General features: G+C 34.3%; 1 protein-coding gene across 1 annotated transcript; it reads left to right on the forward strand.

Annotated features, from left to right (window-relative positions):
- Positions 1–1,536: 1,536 nt before the first annotated feature.
- Positions 1,537–18,670, forward strand: LOC129269742 (cholesterol 24-hydroxylase-like). The gene is made up of 13 exons (XM_054907236.2): positions 1,537–1,872; positions 5,826–5,906; positions 6,821–6,902; positions 7,632–7,792; positions 8,221–8,359; positions 9,971–10,084; positions 11,052–11,280; positions 11,828–11,900; positions 12,360–12,444; positions 12,896–13,006; positions 14,826–14,920; positions 15,440–15,512; positions 16,059–18,670. The coding sequence occupies exons 1-13, from the start codon at positions 1,733–1,735 to the stop codon at positions 16,197–16,199; spliced, it is 1,524 nt and encodes a 507-aa protein (XP_054763211.2). The 5' UTR covers positions 1,537–1,732; the 3' UTR covers positions 16,200–18,670.
- Positions 18,671–20,386: the final 1,716 nt, after the last annotated feature.

Raw genomic sequence — 20,386 nt, forward strand, 5'->3', positions numbered from 1 at the left:
TGCAAACATATAAGTTTAATTTCTATTCAACTTTTCGAATACAAGAATATTGCTCACAATGAAGAATGAATGAAACTACCATTCAGAGTGCATATTCTCGTTCGAAACGGTGGAATCATAGGGAATATTATTGTATATACCAATGAGATGAAAAGTGAGATCTTAGCATGTTTGCTGTCGCCGCCGTCGGATCATCGGATGAGGGGTGCATTTTAGTCTCACTCTCCGTGCTGTGCATGCGAGACAAAATACAGACTATTATAGGAGGGACATATTGAGTTTCTGCATGTAAAAAATACATTTTGATGAATATGACAAAAGAGAAACCATGGCAAATATAAACTTGATTAGGTCTATAACACAGTTTTAGTTCTTACATATTATTTCTTAGTTCAACAAACAAAATATTTTGACACTTTTGTAAGATGGAAACCTGACAGAATCAAAACTTAAGAGATTTCAAGCTTTTATTTTAATCTTGTGTGTGTATGCATAATCATATTTCAGGTTTATGTTATTTTGATAAAATAAAATAAAAACAAATACAAAATCGGCAGGTGTGCGTCTGTCATTGTCTCGATTGCTTAGCATTTTAAAAGATCGGTCTTGATTTTAAGTTTAATGTACATGACTTCATTATTTAATCTCGTATGTAATTAGTGCAAACATAATATAGCTTTCATAGTTAGATGTCATCATAAGATGCTTTTGTTAAGCCTTATATGCAATTAGTGGAATCGATTTCGTTGGTGTGACGTACTATAGACATAAAGATTCCTCGGTTTTAAAACCCCCATTCAATCATCTCTACATTTTCTCGTATAGATTTACTTTTTATTACATTAGAGTTACTGGTAATAGGGAATACACGCGTACAGAAAAAAGCGGGAATTTATGAGCATAAATTAAAAACATATATGAATAATAATAATAATAATAATAATAATAATATAGGTATATTTACCCAGGGTAGCCACTTCAGTTTCAAAAACTGTTCTACCAGCGGGCCCTGCTATTATTATTACCCCGGCTTTAGCTGAACAAGAAATAAAAATAACTTTGGCTTTTGATATCATTCTTGTTGTCATTTAGATGTATGATCCTTTTAAGCTTTATCTCCTTAGTATTCGAATAAACATAGAACTCAACCACGGATACCAATATGAAGGTAAAGTAGGAAAATAATATTTGAATGATTGTCAGGCGTTAATATTGAGTGTCCTGACGTAGTGTACGCTGACTCCACTGAGCTCAAATCCTCTGATCAAAGTCCGGATTTCGAGGACCTTCGACTATAGTCTTGTTTTTTTTTATTTCACGCGTTTACAATATCATTCCCGGAAACGAGCTGCATTTAATGTTTGGCACTTCACATGTCTCAAAACACTAGTCATGTTTGGTCAACCTATGTGGAAATGTATAAAATCAACAATTTAAAACCGTCTTGAAAATAAATCAGTATAAAAGAGAGATTGTCGAAAATATCTAAACTGGACTGAATTCAAGACTGACCGTCGTCAGCTACAAAGGAAGGTCGAAGTTCAAGTTGTATTTACAGTCGCAACTCGCAATTGGCGATGTCATTTGCATCACCGATTATTATTAGAATGAAGAAATGAACAGGCAGGCCTATTGTACGTGTGCTTCAGGCCAAAGCATCCTACACAATTATCTCTTACTGCTAATTAATTTCGACTGATACATGTATTTTCGGCAATTTTCTACTTGAATCATGGCCATGATCTTGACGGTTCTTGGGTACGTTGCCCTTCTTATCCTCGGCATAATTGGAGTTGTACTAGCTCTAGTGTCGGCCGCCATTCTCCGGACTGAATACAACCTGAGAGATGTGCCAACTGCAAAAAACAAGAGGTATATACATGTAGTATTCGCTTGGTTTTGCAGATATATTGTCGGTGTATCATGGGCCAAATATACTTTCATATGAATATTGCATGTCTCTTTATTGCTCACAACAATATTGTCCGTATATCATGGTCCTAATATAAGAAATTAGATAAATGCAAACTTGTGGCAACTCTCTTGAAAATAATATGGATGACAGCTCTGTGGGACATTGAGTGAAGCTATGCATCTGTCTCATTTTCATTTATTTTACTATATACCGTATATATATTGCTATATGCAGCAATGGAGATACACACCTGAAAGTTGACCCCGAGTCAACCGACTTGAAGTCAATTTACTCAGAGTCATGTTCAGGACTTAAAATTGTTTTGAGCTCGGAGAGTGTACTACGGGCGGCAATGGAGTGCTTTCACGATGGGAAACACAGTTGGGGGTGTGATCGCTTATTAGAACAGCCACTACGTACATTCATAGACCTGCTGTGTGTTATGCGGAGCGAGAGCTGATTTTGTGAAATAGTGTAGTCTTATTCCAGGAACGAATAAATAACTATAAAAAAAAGTAAAATTTTGATTTTTTTTTTTTGTAGTTGAATAATATGGTTTCAAGATTAATCACCAAAATATTTGTTCATTCAATTCAATTTGGATTACATCCAATTAAGTGTACTGAGGCCTAGATTAGTAGGGTTTTCAGGGCTGCAGTTGATATTTGAATTAACAATAAAAATGAAAACAAAGGTAGATCGACTTGATTTCGATGTATATATAACATATCATAGATCCTGTCCATGTCTCAATTTTTTTTTGGGGGGGGGTTGCAGTTGATATAATAATATAGCATAATACTCAGTATTATGATTATATTTATTGATATAATGTTTTTGTACGGTGACTGGAGGTCACTGTCTGTAGTATTCACTTAACTTGATGTTGTTATGCCTCACTTCATGGATTTTCATGTTGAGATAACATTACCTCATCCCAGCAGCGCGCCCCACAAAGACACAAACCCTACCAGAAGTAGGCCTACATACGCCACTGTCAGTACACTTTATTGGATGTCAAAATTGACGAATCTTGGAAAATAAGCGTCGAACCATAATATCACACCACAGTTTGAACAACAAAACCAAAACCAAACAATTTTAGAGCATTGTTATAATTATTATTTTACTTATTTATTTATTCCTGGAATAAGACTACACAATTACTCAAAATCGGCTCTCGCTCCGCAGAGTACGCAGTAGGTCTATGCACGTACGTATAGTGGCTGTTCTAATAAGCGACCACAACCCCACATTAATCGCTCTGCGTGGAACATTACAATGACAAATCTAGACTCATTATTTTGTTATTAAGGCATTATAATTAATACAGGAAACGCAAATAGAGATGAATAACCAAGCAATAACTCAAACCAATTGAACAGTTATCAAGAAAACAGACAACATGTTAGAAAAATCAACTGAAAGAAACTGCAATCGTGATATAGCACTCCGTTGCCGCCCGCAGTACACTCTCTGAGCTCGAAAAATTCTAAGTCCTGAACATGACTCTGAGTAAATTGACTTCAAGTCGGTTGACTCAGGGACAACTTTCAGGTGTGTATCTCCATTGCTGCATATAGCAATATATATAAATGTGATCAATTATGGCGATGTACGTTTTCGGGTCTCCTTCATAATCATATTTGAGATCAATAGTATGGAGAGGGCCGTAGCAAGGTCAATACCCGAAGACGGGTATTGACCTTGCTACGGCCCTCTCCATACTATTGATCTCAAATATATATATATATATATATATATATATATATATATATATATACCCCTCAAAAAAGTTTGGAAATCTGTGTTTGGCCATTAATTTCTCCAAACTCCCAATTTTACACAATGCATATTTTACATCATTCAAAAGATCATTCAATTCTCTTTAAAGTGATACCATGCTTGTTATGATCATGCCATCACAAAAATAGCAGGATTCAAAGGTGTTGGATGAGGTCTGAATTGAAAAGCTGCAAAACTAGCAAAAAAAGTTGGGAAATCTGAGTTGGCCATTAATTTCTCCCAACTCCCAATTTTACACAATGCATATTTGATATCATTCAAAAGATAATTTAATTCTCTTTAAAATGATACCATGCTTGTTATGATCATGCCATCACGAAAATAGCAGGATTCAAAAGTGTTGGATGAGGTCTGAATTGAAAAGCTGCAAAAAGAACAGAAATAGTCATGAAGGGTCAATACAGAACATGATTCTTTTGTCTGTGTCAATAGAGATGAAAATCCATTCAAATCAAGCCCCTGCTTCTGTTGTGATGGTAATGTGAGATAACATGGTTTGAGTCGTGGTTTGAAATACCCATGCATGTTTGTTTGATTGTTATGTGTTTGCTTGTGCAGAGGGGTGTTTGATTCTATGTAAATGTTGATGTTAAGGTGCATGAAAATAATTAAAAGAAACCGTTGAGAAACTCACTCATCACCACTGAAAAAAGAACAGTGACTTTCAATATTGTGTCATTTTGCAACTTTTGAATTTTGACCTTGCCCCACATTTCAAGGCACTGCACCTCCATGTGAACAATAATCACATCACGTAGGGTTTCATTTTAAAGAAAATGAAATGATCATTTCATTGATATAAATTACACATTGATATTTACTAAAACTGATGAGGAATTATCGGTCAAAGTCAAAAGAAACCGCTGAGAAACTCACTCATTACCACGGAAAAAAGAACAGTGACTTTCAATATTGTGTCATTTTGCAACTTTTGAATCTTGACCTTGCCCCACATTTCAAGGCACTGCACCTCCATTTGAACCATAATCATATCATGTAGGGTATCATTTTAAAGATGATTAAATGCTCTATTCCTTGAAATTTATAACACATTGATATTTACTAAAGACTGAGGAGGGATTATCGATCAAAGTCAGATTTCCAAACTTATAATATATATATATATGTGTGTGTGTGTGTATATAGATATATGCATATATATATATATATATATATATATATATATATATATATATATATATACACACACACACACACGAAGTATGCTCACCGTCAAGGAAAGAAATAACAAAATAAACGAATAATAGCCACAGAATATTCCACTTTTACTAGTTTCCTTTAAAAGAAACTAGTGGAATATTCTTCGTTTATTTTGTTGATAATATGTATCTAAACGAATCGGAGAATATTAATAGAACTAAGGACCCTGGTTTGATTAACAGCGGAGGCATTTTTTCAACCTTTGATTCAGAATGGATGACAACCTTGACTGGAGCTACCCATTTATTAAATTCTCATTTTCATTTATTTCACTGTTTATTATTTACAAGATAGTTGCCACAAGTTGTTTGGATTCAATATATGTATATATATACGGCTTACAATACACCTTTCCCCTTTCGATGCATTTATTTTCTTGGCTTGAAATATGATATCATATTCCATTGATGTACAGGATAGAAAATAAATTGCTAGCCATATGTTTGTGTTATGCAACAACGAATTATTTCCATTTATTACTATCATTTCTGTCTTGCGGTATTTAGAAATCGTGTAGGCTTACATTATTGTGTAATTGTGTATATCAACGACGTCAAAAGAATCCATTTAATTCCTAGAACGTCATCAGTTGCTTTTTATTTCTTACGTGCATCACATCGCGTCGGGAATCGAGTATACCCGACCATTCGAACATTTTGCTATAATTATCACAAATCATCGGCTATTGGGCCAGAAGTTTACGGAAATTTAGGGGACCTTTTTGTCGAATGGTCGTTTAAAATGTACCAGACATCTGAGGAATTGTGGGGTTTCACGATTCCCAAGCCTGACGCTATAACCCGATTGTGATGACACAAGCCCTTGTGTCACACAGGTCATACATGCAGTATTCAATACTTGTTTTTGTCTTTAACTATCACAGTTTCTTTCTGGGAGATATCAAATATTTAGGAAACTTTAAGGAAAAGGTTGATGTACCTCTGGCAAACGTCCTATTTTTGATGTAAGTTCATGGTCGCTTCTTTCTTTGGTTATTTTACCAATTCGCCTTCCTTATGTTTGGTAGATCAGAGTGGGGAATTTCTAAATTTTATATTCATAATATTTTTACGTAGGCCTTCGAAGCAATGGATTTCTACATGTTTTTTTAATATATAAAAGGCTGTTTTTTTTTTTTAATCGGATTACACGATAACATAACTGTTGCTGTAGATTTTTAGCCTATTTCTCCCCATCCAAGGAAGATAATCACCCCTCACCCACTGACTACTACAGTACTTCCCATAGGGCAATAGTTTCCCCTGGAATTAAGACAAGTTGCCCTTGATAATACATATTCAATAGACTGATCTGGAGCCGCGACAAGTTCCAACTTTTCCGTGGGCTAATATTGTCCTGACATCTTGAAAGTTGTTCAAGGCATTCATGATAAAAAATAAACTGCCTTCTGACTTAGACCTGTTAATAGTTATAATATACCTATTACTAAAGTAATTTCAAGTATAAATTAGTATCATGTGTATAGTTGCAGGAATTAGAAATAAAATAAGTCTTGTGTATTGAAAATAGAATGTATTTGAACTAAGAAGGATATTTGCATTTTAATACACAACGCTTTCCTGAACCAAAAAACAGGATCATATAAATTGAAATATCGTCTTTTCGTATATTTTATCATTTATTGGGTGAGTCGGTGTCTCTTAGAAGCTTATCAATTTCAACTTTTATAAGAATAGCTTTTGGTCTTTGCCTTTATGATGTTTTATCATTGATGCCAATGTCTAGCGATATAATTTCAGTTGTTCAACTGAGTCCAAATGAAACCCCCTCTTTCAACTACTTTTGACTTTTTAAATCGTGTTTAATTACAAATAAAATCAATTTTTTATATTATTGTTTCATCACAAAATTGTTAAGGGCAAAGCAGCTTGGACCGGTCTATTACTTAAGGATCTTTTGGAAACCACATTTCATCGCGTCAGCACCCGAAATTGTGAAGGTAACCTGCCAATTTCAATAAAACTAGGTTCATTTCTATTAAAAACAGGGTTTAATTCCTCATTGAACACACATAATTACCAATGTTATAACTGTTATAGCCAATAATGATTCGATGAAAGAGCTTTCCCATTGTCATATAATTCATGTAATAAAATACAAAATTAATAGAGTGTGTGACGTCATTAGATTTCATTCTAATTTTACCAGTGGTGAGCATATCACCGTTTTGTAAGAAGAATAAGCGAAATTTCAAAATTTCATATTTTACAACATTATTTTAAATCTTATTTCAGTGATTTTTTTAGCGTTGTGCTTGTTTGATTTCGCTATTCATTCAAATCCATTTTGGTTGTTGTTAGGTGAAGACTTGCCCTTTAAGGTTGAATGAGTGTTGTGCACTTCGAAATTTTTTCTTATTTTGTAATTAGTTTTCCCCTTTTTCACAGTTACAGTTTTATCGTAAATATTGAACAGGTACATTTTGGAATATCAATCCGACTTCTAGCGTTAGTTTTATCACCTAGTTAAGTCTCCAATGATTATAATTTGGATACATAAATAGTATCTTGGACAAAGACTCCAAAATACTACACGATTTCTGACAGAACAAGATGTTAATAGCTCAAATACATGCCTATGCTATTTCCTTTTCCATTGTGGCCTACAGTGCTTACTTGCACTGCCTTAAGTAAATCCTTAATTAAAAACAAAATACCGTCATTTTCAGGAACTGCTCCTGAACAGCAAACATACCAAACCTCAAGAAGTTTATCGTGGCTTCCAGAAGTTGTATGGTCAACGATTCATGGGCCATGGACTGGTGTCAGAGGTCGATCACGAGAAGTGGTTTCACAGGAGGGCTATCATGAATCCCGCCTTCAGACGAAAGTGAGAACAACTTCTGGTTGACTTCCAGAGTGGTGATTCACAAAGGTTTATACTGAAAATCGTGTGGTATTTATAAAACGTACCATATTGCATTGGTCATAATGGGGGATTTCTGATCAAGGGATGCGCACTACCCACGTCTATGACCTGTAGAGGTCAGTGGCACTACCGATCGGAACTGTAGATCAGAGAGATGTATTAAAGTTATTAAAAAAATTCTATAATTTTTTCAATAGATAGTATTGTAGTTTTTTATCTGAACGGTCATTAAACATGGTTGCTGTTTAGGTATTACTAATTGCTGACAATTCCATCAATATTAGCCATAAAGTTTTGGTCATTAACTTTAAGTTTACCTTAAATAGTCGTGTGAATAGACGTTCAAATTACAGAACTAATTTGAGGCATGTCTACCTAATGACTAATAGGTATCTTATGAGTCTTGTGGATGAATTCAACGCAGGATCAGAGGCTCTTTGTCAGCAGCTAAAGGAGAAGGCTGATGGTAAAACAGAAGTCCTCATGTTAGACGAACTCAACAAGGTGACATTAGATGTCATTGCAAAGGTAGTAACCCGAACGAATCTTTGTAAGAGGTGTAAGGGCTAGGGTGAAGGTCCTGAGAAAATGGAAATCTTTGAAGAAAATTAGTATAATTATTATAAATGTAATACGTATTCTGATATACTGGGTGTTTCTAAAAAAGGGTCACCGAAGTTCAAGGGTAAGCTATAAAAAAAAATACATAATTTATTCTTGTGATTTCTATTCTACATTATTGAGTAACTTACCAACTTTAATTTGACCTGTTCCTTGTGTCAGAATTGTCACTGGTCACAGAATTATGGTCCATCCAAGGCGAGGGGTACAAAACCCACTTTTTCCAACTTCCAAGTTTTGGGTTTTACTGTACAAGCACGAAACCTTTTTTGTTGTAAGTTTTTTGTTTCATCAGAGTTTTCCTTTCAAAATGTCAGTGAAATCCTATCCCCTCTGTTTACTTTTTGTGAGTTACTGGAATTTACATATTAACTGCCAAGTTTCAATTTCTGTTGAACACGTATTTCACCCTTAACTTTTGCACCAACACCATCAACACGTTTTCATAGTCCCCACTGTTGACGCTTCATGTCTTGCACATGCAGGGTTGTGACAAAGAACATTTATCTTATTCTAAACATGTGCTGAGGATGTGCTGAGCTATAATTGCACTAGACACCAATTATGTAACATTTACCCGATAAAAGAAGTTATAAGAAGTGTAACGTTTCACTGAAATTTTCAAGGAAAGTATCTGATGAAGCCAAAACCTTACAACAAAGTTCGTTTCATGCTTGTACATTAAAACCCCAAAAAGAGGGTTTGTACCCTTCGCATTTCATGGACCATAACTCTTTAACCCATGACAATTGTGACGCAAGGAAGATGTCAAATCAAAGTTGATGAGTTAACCAATTATGTAGAATGGAAATCACAAGAATGAATCATTTATTCTTTACAAATCTGACCTTTGAACTTCGGTAACCTTTTTTTTTTCTACACCTGTAGAACTTATGTATTGGCGTCATGGCGCCGCCATCCTCGAGGTAGAAGCCACTGCCTTTTAAAAAGTGAAACGCAAAATGTTATTGTTGAATGAAACTCTTAACTTGGAGTTTGTTCGCTCCTGGAAAGACACAATTTTCTAATATTGTTGCCCTCTCCTTGGTATAAGCTTTAGAGATAGATGGAATATGAGGGAGGGTAGAAGGCAAACCTGCTGGGAATAAGTGTTGTTTCACACTGTTAACTTGCTCAACTTTAAACGTGTGAAGATGATTAACACTGTGTAAATCTCTACAGTGCGTTACATGACGTGCGCCTGCAATCCCAAGTAGGGAATTACAATATTGACATAAGAGGCTTGAGGAACCCTGTTGACAACTTTTGGCTGTTGATATAAGGTGAACACACACACACACGCGCGCGCGCACCCACACACAGTGTGTTCACATAGTGGACAATATGAAGGTGTGATTCAAAATGTCAGAATGCTCAAATTTAACAACGTGATAGTAATTTCACACTGTTAAGTGGCTTAAAATTGCAAAATGTCAATATAATTTTACATTGCGTTCCACTGTGGGCCAAAATGTCGGACAAGACTTCAAGAGCATACGAACCAAAGTTTCTTTACAGATTGCATTCAGCATGGAGACCAATGCTGTTGGAGATCCAAGTTGTCCCTTCCCCTCTGCTATTACAACTGCACTTCGGGGCATGCAGAAGTTTCATGATAGACCCTGGTCTACAGTGAGTATAAGCTTAACATTTATTTTCGCTAATCAAAAGATGACCAAGGTTTACCCCTTTCTCAGACATACATTTGTCACTCTATTTTTTTTGATGAATTGCACTTTGAAAACCAAACTGATTTTTTCATTTCAAACAAAATACGGAGAGCTAATATCAATGCACCTTTTGTTCCTTAAGAATATGTGTTCACTCTTAATGTTGTTTAGAGTGGTGCCATTATGGTAAAGTGCAAGTTCGCACTTAAAATGCTTCAATTCAAGACCCTATGACCTAAGACATAGTAGACAATTATTTTTTGTTACCCTGAAAATGAAAAAAAAATGGGGGAAAATGAATTAAATTGTTTTCAAATATAAAGCTAAGGTACTCATGTGTGATGACAGTAAGAACAAAAGAACAAGCCTCTTCTTTTTTTAAATCTTAATTTACATTAGTCAAATATCTTTACATATCGATTTATGGTATACAATAAAGTTCCACGCGACGTGGTACTCACAAGTCACAACGCCTCTTCTGCTTCTTTGCATTTTGTAAGTTTTATTAGTCATAGATCTCTGCAGGTTGATCTATGGTATAGTTCCATGCGACGTTACACTGACAAATCCTCTTCTGCTTTTTGTTTTGGTAATCTTAATCTGTATAAATCATTGATCTTTGTGGATCGGTCCATGGTCTAGTTCCATGCAATGTGACACTCGCGAAGCCGAAGCTGTTGGGTTTTTTTGTTGTTGCAATTTTGTAATAATTTGTTATCTTTGTAGATTGATCCATGGTCTAGTTCCATGCGACGTGACACTCGCGAAGCCGAAGCTGTTGGGGTTGTTTGTTGTTGCAATTTTGTAATAATCTGTGATCTTTGTTGAGTGATCCATGGAGTAGTTCCATGCGACGTGACACTCCCGAAACCTCAGCTAAAAATTGTGTTTTTAATCTTAATCTGTATGTTAATCGTTGATCTTTGTAGGTCGATCCATGGTCTACTTCCATGCGACGCGGCACTCGCGAAGCCATTAGTCTCGTCAGGGAAACTGGACGAGAACAGATCCAGGAACGCATTCAAGCTCGTAAAAGAGGAGACCATGTTCCCAACGATCTCCTGAACCTCATCCTCGATATAGCCAAAGACCTGGAGAGAGACAACGACTTCCAAATGGAGAATATGCTGGATGAATTCGTCACCCTGTTTATAGCAGGTGATAAGGGACCCACCCATGTTGCATACTTATATTAATTTTGACTTAATGATTTCATTTGCCAAATAAGATCAAAACAATGAATATTCATTTTTAGTAAACAAGTCATGTATTTGAAACAGTGGCGGATCCAGGTGTTTAGGGAAACATCTGAACTTTGGCCATGGGGATATTGTTGAATTGTCATCATAACTTTGAAAGTTTAGGGATCTAGTTCATTAAACGTGGACATAAGGGTAATTATTAGGGTAATCAAGTGAAACTGATCATTTTGTCTTAGGTCAAATGATCAAGGTCATTTAGGGTCAATGTACATAGTATTTTATCACTATATGAAGTTGGTTTTTTTGTGAATAATTGTTTTCAAAGTCAGCAATGCACTATATTGAACCGCGTAATGCAGGCGAGACTGCCAGATGCCTTCCGCTTGTTAGTGTTGTTTTCCACATTACTGATCTAAGTTTGCAATATAGGACTTGAAGACTTTTATTTTACTATATTCATTTCTCAAACTTTTTTATCATTTTCTCCTTTGGATGCATTGCAGGTCAAGAAACAACGAGCAACCTCTTGGCTTTCACATTTGTACAACTTGGACGTTACCCTGAAGTTGCTAAAAGGTGATTGTCTTTATCATAAAGTTCAAGGTGCCTTCCGAAAAGAAACCGTATTTGCTACAGGAATCGTTTTTTGTTTCATAAGTGAAACTGTGATAGTCTAAAACTTCAACGACTTCATTTACAATTCTCTGTGTAAATTTTGTAATGCTGATTTTCATTGAAGTCTAATCGTATTCCGTATTAAAATTATTTATTCTTGCTATTCTATATCTAATTATGATTATAGTGTGTTCGCTCTGTTGTGAGTCATGTGACGATTAAAAGGGGGAAGCATCATCTGGCTCGCAGCAGAGCTTGCAATTTATGTTTGTAAGCTGTTATGCCTTTATGAGGCCTAGTATGATTAATGATATTTATTCTTCAAAACTTTATTTTTATAGAATCGTAGGAACCTTACACGAATTTTGGTTTTTTTAAAGCATGATGATATAAATTAATTTAAATCTGGTCTTTACTTAGGTTACAAGCAGAGGTTGATGAGGTTCTGGGACAAAAACATACAATCCAATACGAAGATTTGGCCAAACTTGAATACATGATGAGGGTAAGATAATATATAAATGAATTTATTATGATGTTGTATATTTGAGAAATCGATTATTAAAATTATATTGGTGTTGATGCTCTTTGTGGCCTTCTTAGTAAATCTACTATGACAAAAATGATATCAACATAACTTTTCGTTGTATTATATTGTTTTATTGATTATGTGAGGGGTGTGGGGGAAATTTCTACGGCTTCATCCTCGCGATCATAAATAGAAAGCAAGTTATCAATTTTATCGGTGTCAGTGTAACTGATCTCTACTCCGTCTCTACTCAGCCTAAGAATAACTTATGTTGCCATGTCAACATTAAAAGTCGACTTGTCCTTAAGTCACAATGATGTTGTGTATATACGTTTTTCAACCATAGTTATCTAATGGATCTGTTAACCCGTTTTCTGCTTGTTTATCTCTCTGTCTATCTCCCCCTCTCCTTTTCTTTCTTTGATAGGTTCTGAAGGAAACCCTTAGGTTGTACACACCTGTTGGAGGTACTACTCGAGTTACTGCTCATCCAATTACATACAAAGGCATCACAATACCAGCCAAGGCCAATGTTACCGTAAGGATCGCGATCAACATGAGTTTTATTATTTTCTTTGGGAACCGGTTAAAAATATTTTTTTGAGAAATCAACATTCTCCATATAAATACATGTATCTTTAGATTATACTGAGGGACCATATCATGGAAACTTAGAATGAAAATCTCAATCTTACACCTTTAGAAGTTATTTTTTTTCTCAATCTAATTTTGGATTGTCCAATTTACACAATGAATTACACTTCACACAATAACAAATGTAAAGAAGCGAGTTTTTATTGACTTTAGTGGTATAAGATAACTATGTAATCAGGTACCGTTATTAAGATGTCACTGATACTTTTTCATACCAAGAATACGTTCATGGACATTTAAAGTGAATCCAACCCAAATAAAAATTTGTTTTTAGAGGAAAATTTTTAAATTTTAATAATTACTATACCCATGGAGACTCCAAATTGGCCGCATATGTGGTGTCATAATTTTTTTGTCAAAAGTTTCACTTCAAATTATATTTTTCTTTCATAGTGTCATAAAACAATATACCTGCTGGGTTAATATTTAGATTGTCCCAGGGCAATGGGTACTTAGGAGAAAACCACAAATCCCTGATAATAAAGTACATGGCCTAGGGGAAAGTTGTCCTTGCCCCTTGTAATAATTTACTTACCCAGTTGCCAATGTGAGGTCTACATAGTTTTAGGGATCTCAATTTTAAAGCAGTCATAACTTTTTATTGCTTGTCCGATTTCTTTCAATCTTTCACAATTTTGTTTTATTTATTTTTCTCCTTTCCAACACATAATTTTATGACCAAGGCTGGATTCCCCTTTAAATGATTCAAAACAAAGCGTCTCAACAACAAAGAAAATCCATTTACCAAAAATTAAATGAGACATGTTAAGTGGGGATATATATACTTTTATATCCTACACAGAGTAAATCCTGTATAGTGATTGGTTCAAGTAGCATCATGTGACCGAATATATTTCAACTATGATGTTGCGTGACGTCAGACCTCGATATATTTTTGGATATACCAATATTCTGACGTCATTATTTCACAAAACTGGATATCTAGCTAAACTCTCGGGCGCACCGGCCAGCGCGCTCTCTCTCCCGGGCAAGTCCCCCGATGCGTCGGCGCAGGCAGTAATCTGCGTTCCGCTGAGCGCGGTGGCTCGGAGAAAAGTAGGTACAGTAATTCAACTCAAGTAACCGGACTTTGCAAGCTCAACACATAGATTTTGGTTGTAAATTATCAAAAGTAGGATATAAAACAAATAAACCAGGCGTTTCATTCGAAAGCATAGTGGGAATTATTAATCCTCGGTTGGACTGGCAAAACTACTATATTTCCCTCGGGGCTTCGCCCCTCGGGAAAAATAGTAATTGCCAGACCAACCTCGGATAAATAATTCCACTATACTTTCTCAAAGCCTGATATATTTGTTTAATATACATGTACATATAGAGGTAATGTGACTCAGTGGATAAGTCTCGGGACTGTTATGGCCCACGAGGTCAGAGTTTGAATCCCACTACTGCATTTGCGCTCTTTGACAAAGCGTTTATCTACATTTTCCACTCTCCACCCAGGTGTAGTAAATGGGTATCCGGTAGGAAGAAATTCCTTGAATGCTTTAGTCGAGCGTCCGTTCAGGTATGCATGCTAAAGTTCGGGTAATAAAACGCAGCGCTTGTATTTAGCGTTATATAAATATTACATATTATTACTATTTTTATTATATCATTATTATTTTTCTTATTATTTTCTATGTATAGGCATATATATTACGGTGCCATGAAAGATTTAACATAATTTGTTTCTGTCTTAGGTTATGTCTGTCATAATGTCTAGAATGGAGGAATATTTTGATGACCCTCTTCTCTTTAATCCTGATCGATTCAAACCATCAGAAGACGGATCGCTGTAAGTCATCATTCATATTTCTTTATAAAACCTGTCTTTAGTTTTGTTAAATCCCATCAAAGTGAAAATCACTATTCCAAGCCATTATAGTATATCGTGCCTGAAACAGTTATTATGTGAAGGATACAAAAACAGCAGTATCTTTTTTGGAGTAAAATTCCTAGCATTCTTCCAAACTTTTAATTGGTTAATGTTACTTCTCGAAATTTCATATCAAATCCAAAATGCGATTTGTGCTAAAGTCGGGTCGTTGTCGTGTTGCGTTGTGTGTGGCATTCTGAAAATAATGGCTTATTTCGAAAGCCCAGAAAAATTTCCCCTTCATCAATCTGTTTAAAACAACCCACGTTTTTGTTCATAGTTTTATGAGATTCTGAGTAACTCACAATTTGTTTTAAATATTCAGCGATTCTCGTCGATATAACAGGCAGCTCCAAAGATAAAGACGTATTTGGCGACTTGCTGCTTTCTTAGAATTGTCGTTGCAATTAAAAGAATTTTTCTCTGCTTTATTGACAGACCTAGACATCTCTATGCTTACTTTCCATTTTCTATGGGACAACGCTCGTGTATTGGTCAACAGTTTGCTCTGGTAAGAAGGCTTACACCATATTACATCGGATATCTTTATGCCTATAGTAGCTGGTACAGTATTTAGACATGGGGTGACATGCATTAAGGGCATACCACTACCCGAAGAGGCAAAAAATCCAAAACAAATTTGATATGATAGAATGTCTATATTTTATTACATTCTTATGGAGGTGATATCCAGTCATTAGTAGTATTGTGTTTTTCAAAGTATATATTCAATTGCGTAAAAACTGTTGTGTTGAGTCGATTTCACTTTTGTACTTTTATCACTATACAGAAACTTGAAATAAAGAACTTGCCGTAATTCTAAATAGCATAGTCGTAATAGTCCTACTGAAATACCATCCTACTGTAATATCATCTCTTAAAGAACTGGGATTGAGTCTTAATGTTTGTTTGTATACTGTACCAACATTCACTCACCTTTTGAGAAAAAAGATTGAAAAATTTCAACTCGTTGCAACGAGATTGAGCGTTTACATATAATAAATTAGTGCATAAATTTAACTGTTTTGAAGCCAGACATTTTTCATTTACTTTTCAGATCGAATCCCGTATCATCTTGGCTAAGCTCCTCCAACGATTTACATTCCGACTTGACCAGTCACAAAGCTTTGGCATCTTGGACGAACTAACAGCTAAACCCATGGGAAGATGCATGAATTACATCACACTAAGGGTCTAGATTCACAGTAGATACACCATTTTAAATTATTTGTGGCCCTACTCCCTACATAGGGGGCACTGCAAAAAAAAACATTTTCAATCAATTGCAAATTTCTATTTCCAATTTAAAACTGAAATATCAACTTTTTAGATATATCTTTACTAAGACAAATAGAGGGCTATTAGCATGGTCTCGCATCGTGAAACTTCATTTCCAATAACAAAATATGTTAACAGCTATTAAAAATTGTTGAATTTCATTGGCTACAAAAATGCAAAAATGTGGTGTAAAACTGCACTACTGGGTGTTGATAGATTACCACACCAATTACTTTACACTAATGTGGAAGTAAGTGTTAGTTAAAGGACAAGTCCATCCCAACAAACAGTTGATTTGAATAAAAAGAGAGAAACAAACATAACACTGAAAATTTCATCAAAATCGGATGTAAAATAAGAAAGTTATGACATTTTAAAGTTTCGCTTAATTTCAAAAAAATAGTTATATGCACATCCTGGTCGGTATGCAAATGAGGAGACTGATGACGTCATCCACTCACTATTTCTTTTGTATTTTATTATGTGACATATGAAATATTCTAATTTCCTCCCCATTGTCAAATGAAACAAAGATTAATTCCTCCCTGAACGTGTGGAATTAACATTGTTTAATACTATATGGTTCAGTCAAGTTGGTCCTTATTGTCAAATCTATAAAAAATGAAATATTGTATAATTCAAACAATAAAAAACAAAAGAAATATAGTGAGTGATGGACATCATCGACTCACTCACTTAATTGTGCATATCACTGTTTTGTGAAAAATAAGCGAAACTTTAAAATGTCATAACTTTCTTATTTTACATCAGATTTTGATGAAATTTTCAGCACTATGCTAGCTTGATTTTTCTCTATTTATCCAAGTCAGCATTTACCTGGGGTGGACTTGACCTTTAAATAACCATGTGTGGTATCATAACAAATATATTTTCATATGGACACTACTTGGTGTTATAATGAAACTCCGTGGTGTAGCTTATTTTAAAACCCGAGAGTCTGGATCTCTTTAATACACAGCAAATGTTTTGGGTTTAGTTTTTCTTTCTTTTTTTTAAACCGTAGTGTTTTACAGTGTAATAGTTTGCATTTGTTAATGATGGCGATAATTAGTTTTTGCTCAGCGACGTACAAAGGATCCAGGAACAGAGTAAACGGGTGATTCCATATACGTGTCGTACGGGACATTTATATAAATTATTATACAATCGGGAGCAATATGTTATCATTTTTTTCATGATGGGAAATGTACAAGGGTTTACAGCATTTTTACGAGCTGAAAAACTTGAGGTTTTGTGTGAGGTTATATTTTAGTGAATTCATTGATGATTTCCAATACACTATTTAAACAATGAATGAATAAAACTGTTTGTGTAAATTATGGGGCTAAAATGTTATAATTTTTCATATAAAATGTATATATACATGATTTATGTCACAACTGTCACTTGTAATTCCACAATATACTTTTTTTCTAAAAAATAAAGAAATGCGGTTCTACTTTTTCAAACCTTTCTGCATTTCATGAAACCATTGTGATTTGTCTTATTTTCCAGATTTTTTTTTTAATAACATGGTTTGTCTTATTTTCCAGATTTTTTTACAACTTGAAAAAAGTAAGGAGTTTCAATACTGTATAAAAAAAAATTAGTGATCATCAAGGGAAGTCCAAATAGATGATTGATATGTAATTTTTTTTACATCTTATGATAATTCCACATTAGCATGCAAGAATAAGTCATCTTCCAGGCTAGGGTGAATCAATTATAAAGGTTTTCTTTTTATGCTCAATGACAAAGAAATTAACCTGCTCTGACCAGTGAAAATCACCAGTTTAGCTGAAGGGATTCACAAAAGAATACGCCTCGTGAAATCAATTAAAATGGTTAGAATCTCTTATTTCATGTTCTATGGAGATAAAAAAGTACTTTTTCAGTTCACTTTATGTCAAATCAATTACTTGAATTAAAATAGGCCTACTATTTATAGTTTCTGAATCAAAATCCTGCAATTAAATGCATTATATATTGTGTGTCGTATGGGACAGCTTTAATAGGACAATTATTGAAAAATGAAGGGCAGTAATTAGATTCTTATGGGATAAATCGATCACCCATGGGTCAAAGAAAGAGAAACTTATATTGTGAAATTGCATCATCAAAAATAGAATCGTAAGAAAAACTTTTGCACTTTCATGTGTCGTACGGGACAATGCCAAAAATATGTTCGGAAAAGTCAGGGCTGCCCGTATTATAAATCATGAAAATGTTGTAGATATTATTTGGAACCATCAATAATACATTATTCCGTTGACCTGCAATTTTTTCAATCTTCTCGTGCTTTGCCAATAATTGTTTCAGGCAGTGTTTGTACTTGACTATTTAATTTGCAAAATTATTGAAAATTGTAAATTCCATTGTTCCCCCCCCCCCAAAAAAAAAAATATATATATATTATATATATATATATATTTCTGACTTCACTTCGGTTAAAACCCATAATTCTCATAAAATTTATCTATCATAGTAAAATATCACACTACTTATGACTTATTGGAAGCATGTTGAAATTTATGATATTTTTGAAGTTCTAGTGTGAAATCGCCCAAATGCATTGTCAAATGCCAGTAAAATGACAATGAACAACAAGAAAGTCTTTGTCGAAAATCGGTGAACCGAAACAGCGGTTTCGTCTTCGTTTCACTGCTGATGGTAAATTGCGAATGTATCGTTGGTCTAGAATCATAGATTTGAAATGCTGCCTTATCACCAATTTTCGACGAAGACCTCGTAGTAGGTTTTTTGTCATCATAACAATATATCAAGACAATACATGTCTATGTATATTATGAATAATGATAAATTATTACATAATAATTATACTATTATGAATTTATGATTGTTACACTATTGATTAGACATACCAAATAAAACAAATTCGGTTTCTTTACCCGAAGATACAGACATTAATGTGATGTTGAAATTTCACAATTTTTTACTTAATGTGAAAGGGGTACTTGTCTTGATTGTATTAATTTTTTGCATAGTGCATAAACATACGAAGTGTGAACCCATTAGTATTTTTTCAATTATTCTTTTGAACCTTGTTAATTTCTATTTGTATTTGATAGATTTTAATCAGTTATTTATTTCAGGGGACTCACATAAGCAAGCGATGCTTTCCAGTGAGTTCCCTTTATTTCATTTTTCATATTCTGATTTGTACCTACTTACTTTGTCAAAATGAAGAAGAATAAATTCAATCAATCAACGCCGAAGAAGCACACTGTCAGAAAATTTCTAATTAAAAAAAAAAAAATCCTGCAGCAGAGTCTCGAGAACACCTGTAATCTTACTGCACTGTGTAATCTTACATGCATTTTTGTAAAATAACGGAAAATTGGTATTTGGTGTATGTAACCTTACAAATTTATTAAAATACAACATTTTCCCTTTTTTAACAGACCTGTTCTGTAAAATTGTAGAAAAAATGTAAATGAATCTGTCCTGTTATAATTATTTTCAGAATGATTTAGTTATTTCTTTTTGCAAAATCTTGGTTTTTTTTTCTTCTGTAAAATTTGCTGTATTTTCTAACTGTGCAGTCGCCCTTTTGATTTTAAATTGCTTTTGCAATCTGCAGTTTCCTCCAGGCAAGAGGAATTTAAAAAATATCAAAATAAACAAGAAATCTAATGAAATTAGGAAATAAAGGGTGGTCCATTTCTCCTGAAATACATGTGTGTTTGATGATGTTGGTCAGACTCATATATGGCTTAAAAAATAGATAAGTGCACAAAATAACACCAATTGGATGGAGATACGTTAATTTAGTCCTGAAAATAAGAGAAAAAAAACCGCCAATTAGAACCAAATATACTCATACAAAACTTACAGGGATGTGACACAAAATTACGTAGAAAGTAAGGAAGCATAGTGTAATTAAGCTAGTTTTAAATTTTGAAGTTGACTTCACTCTATGTGCAAACACAATAAAATACATCAGAACCCACGACATGATATAAATCAGACAAGGCATAATCATTCATCTAAATTGAAATGAAAATCCATATTTCATTGTTCGAAATAGACATCAGCATTGAAATACTCCGAAAATTTGTTTTGCCCAATTGATCCTGGGCCCGGCAG

Source organism: Lytechinus pictus, chromosome 10, assembly GCF_037042905.1.
Source record: "Lytechinus pictus isolate F3 Inbred chromosome 10, Lp3.0, whole genome shotgun sequence".
In the NCBI taxonomy this organism is placed as follows: domain Eukaryota; kingdom Metazoa; phylum Echinodermata; class Echinoidea; order Temnopleuroida; family Toxopneustidae; genus Lytechinus; species Lytechinus pictus.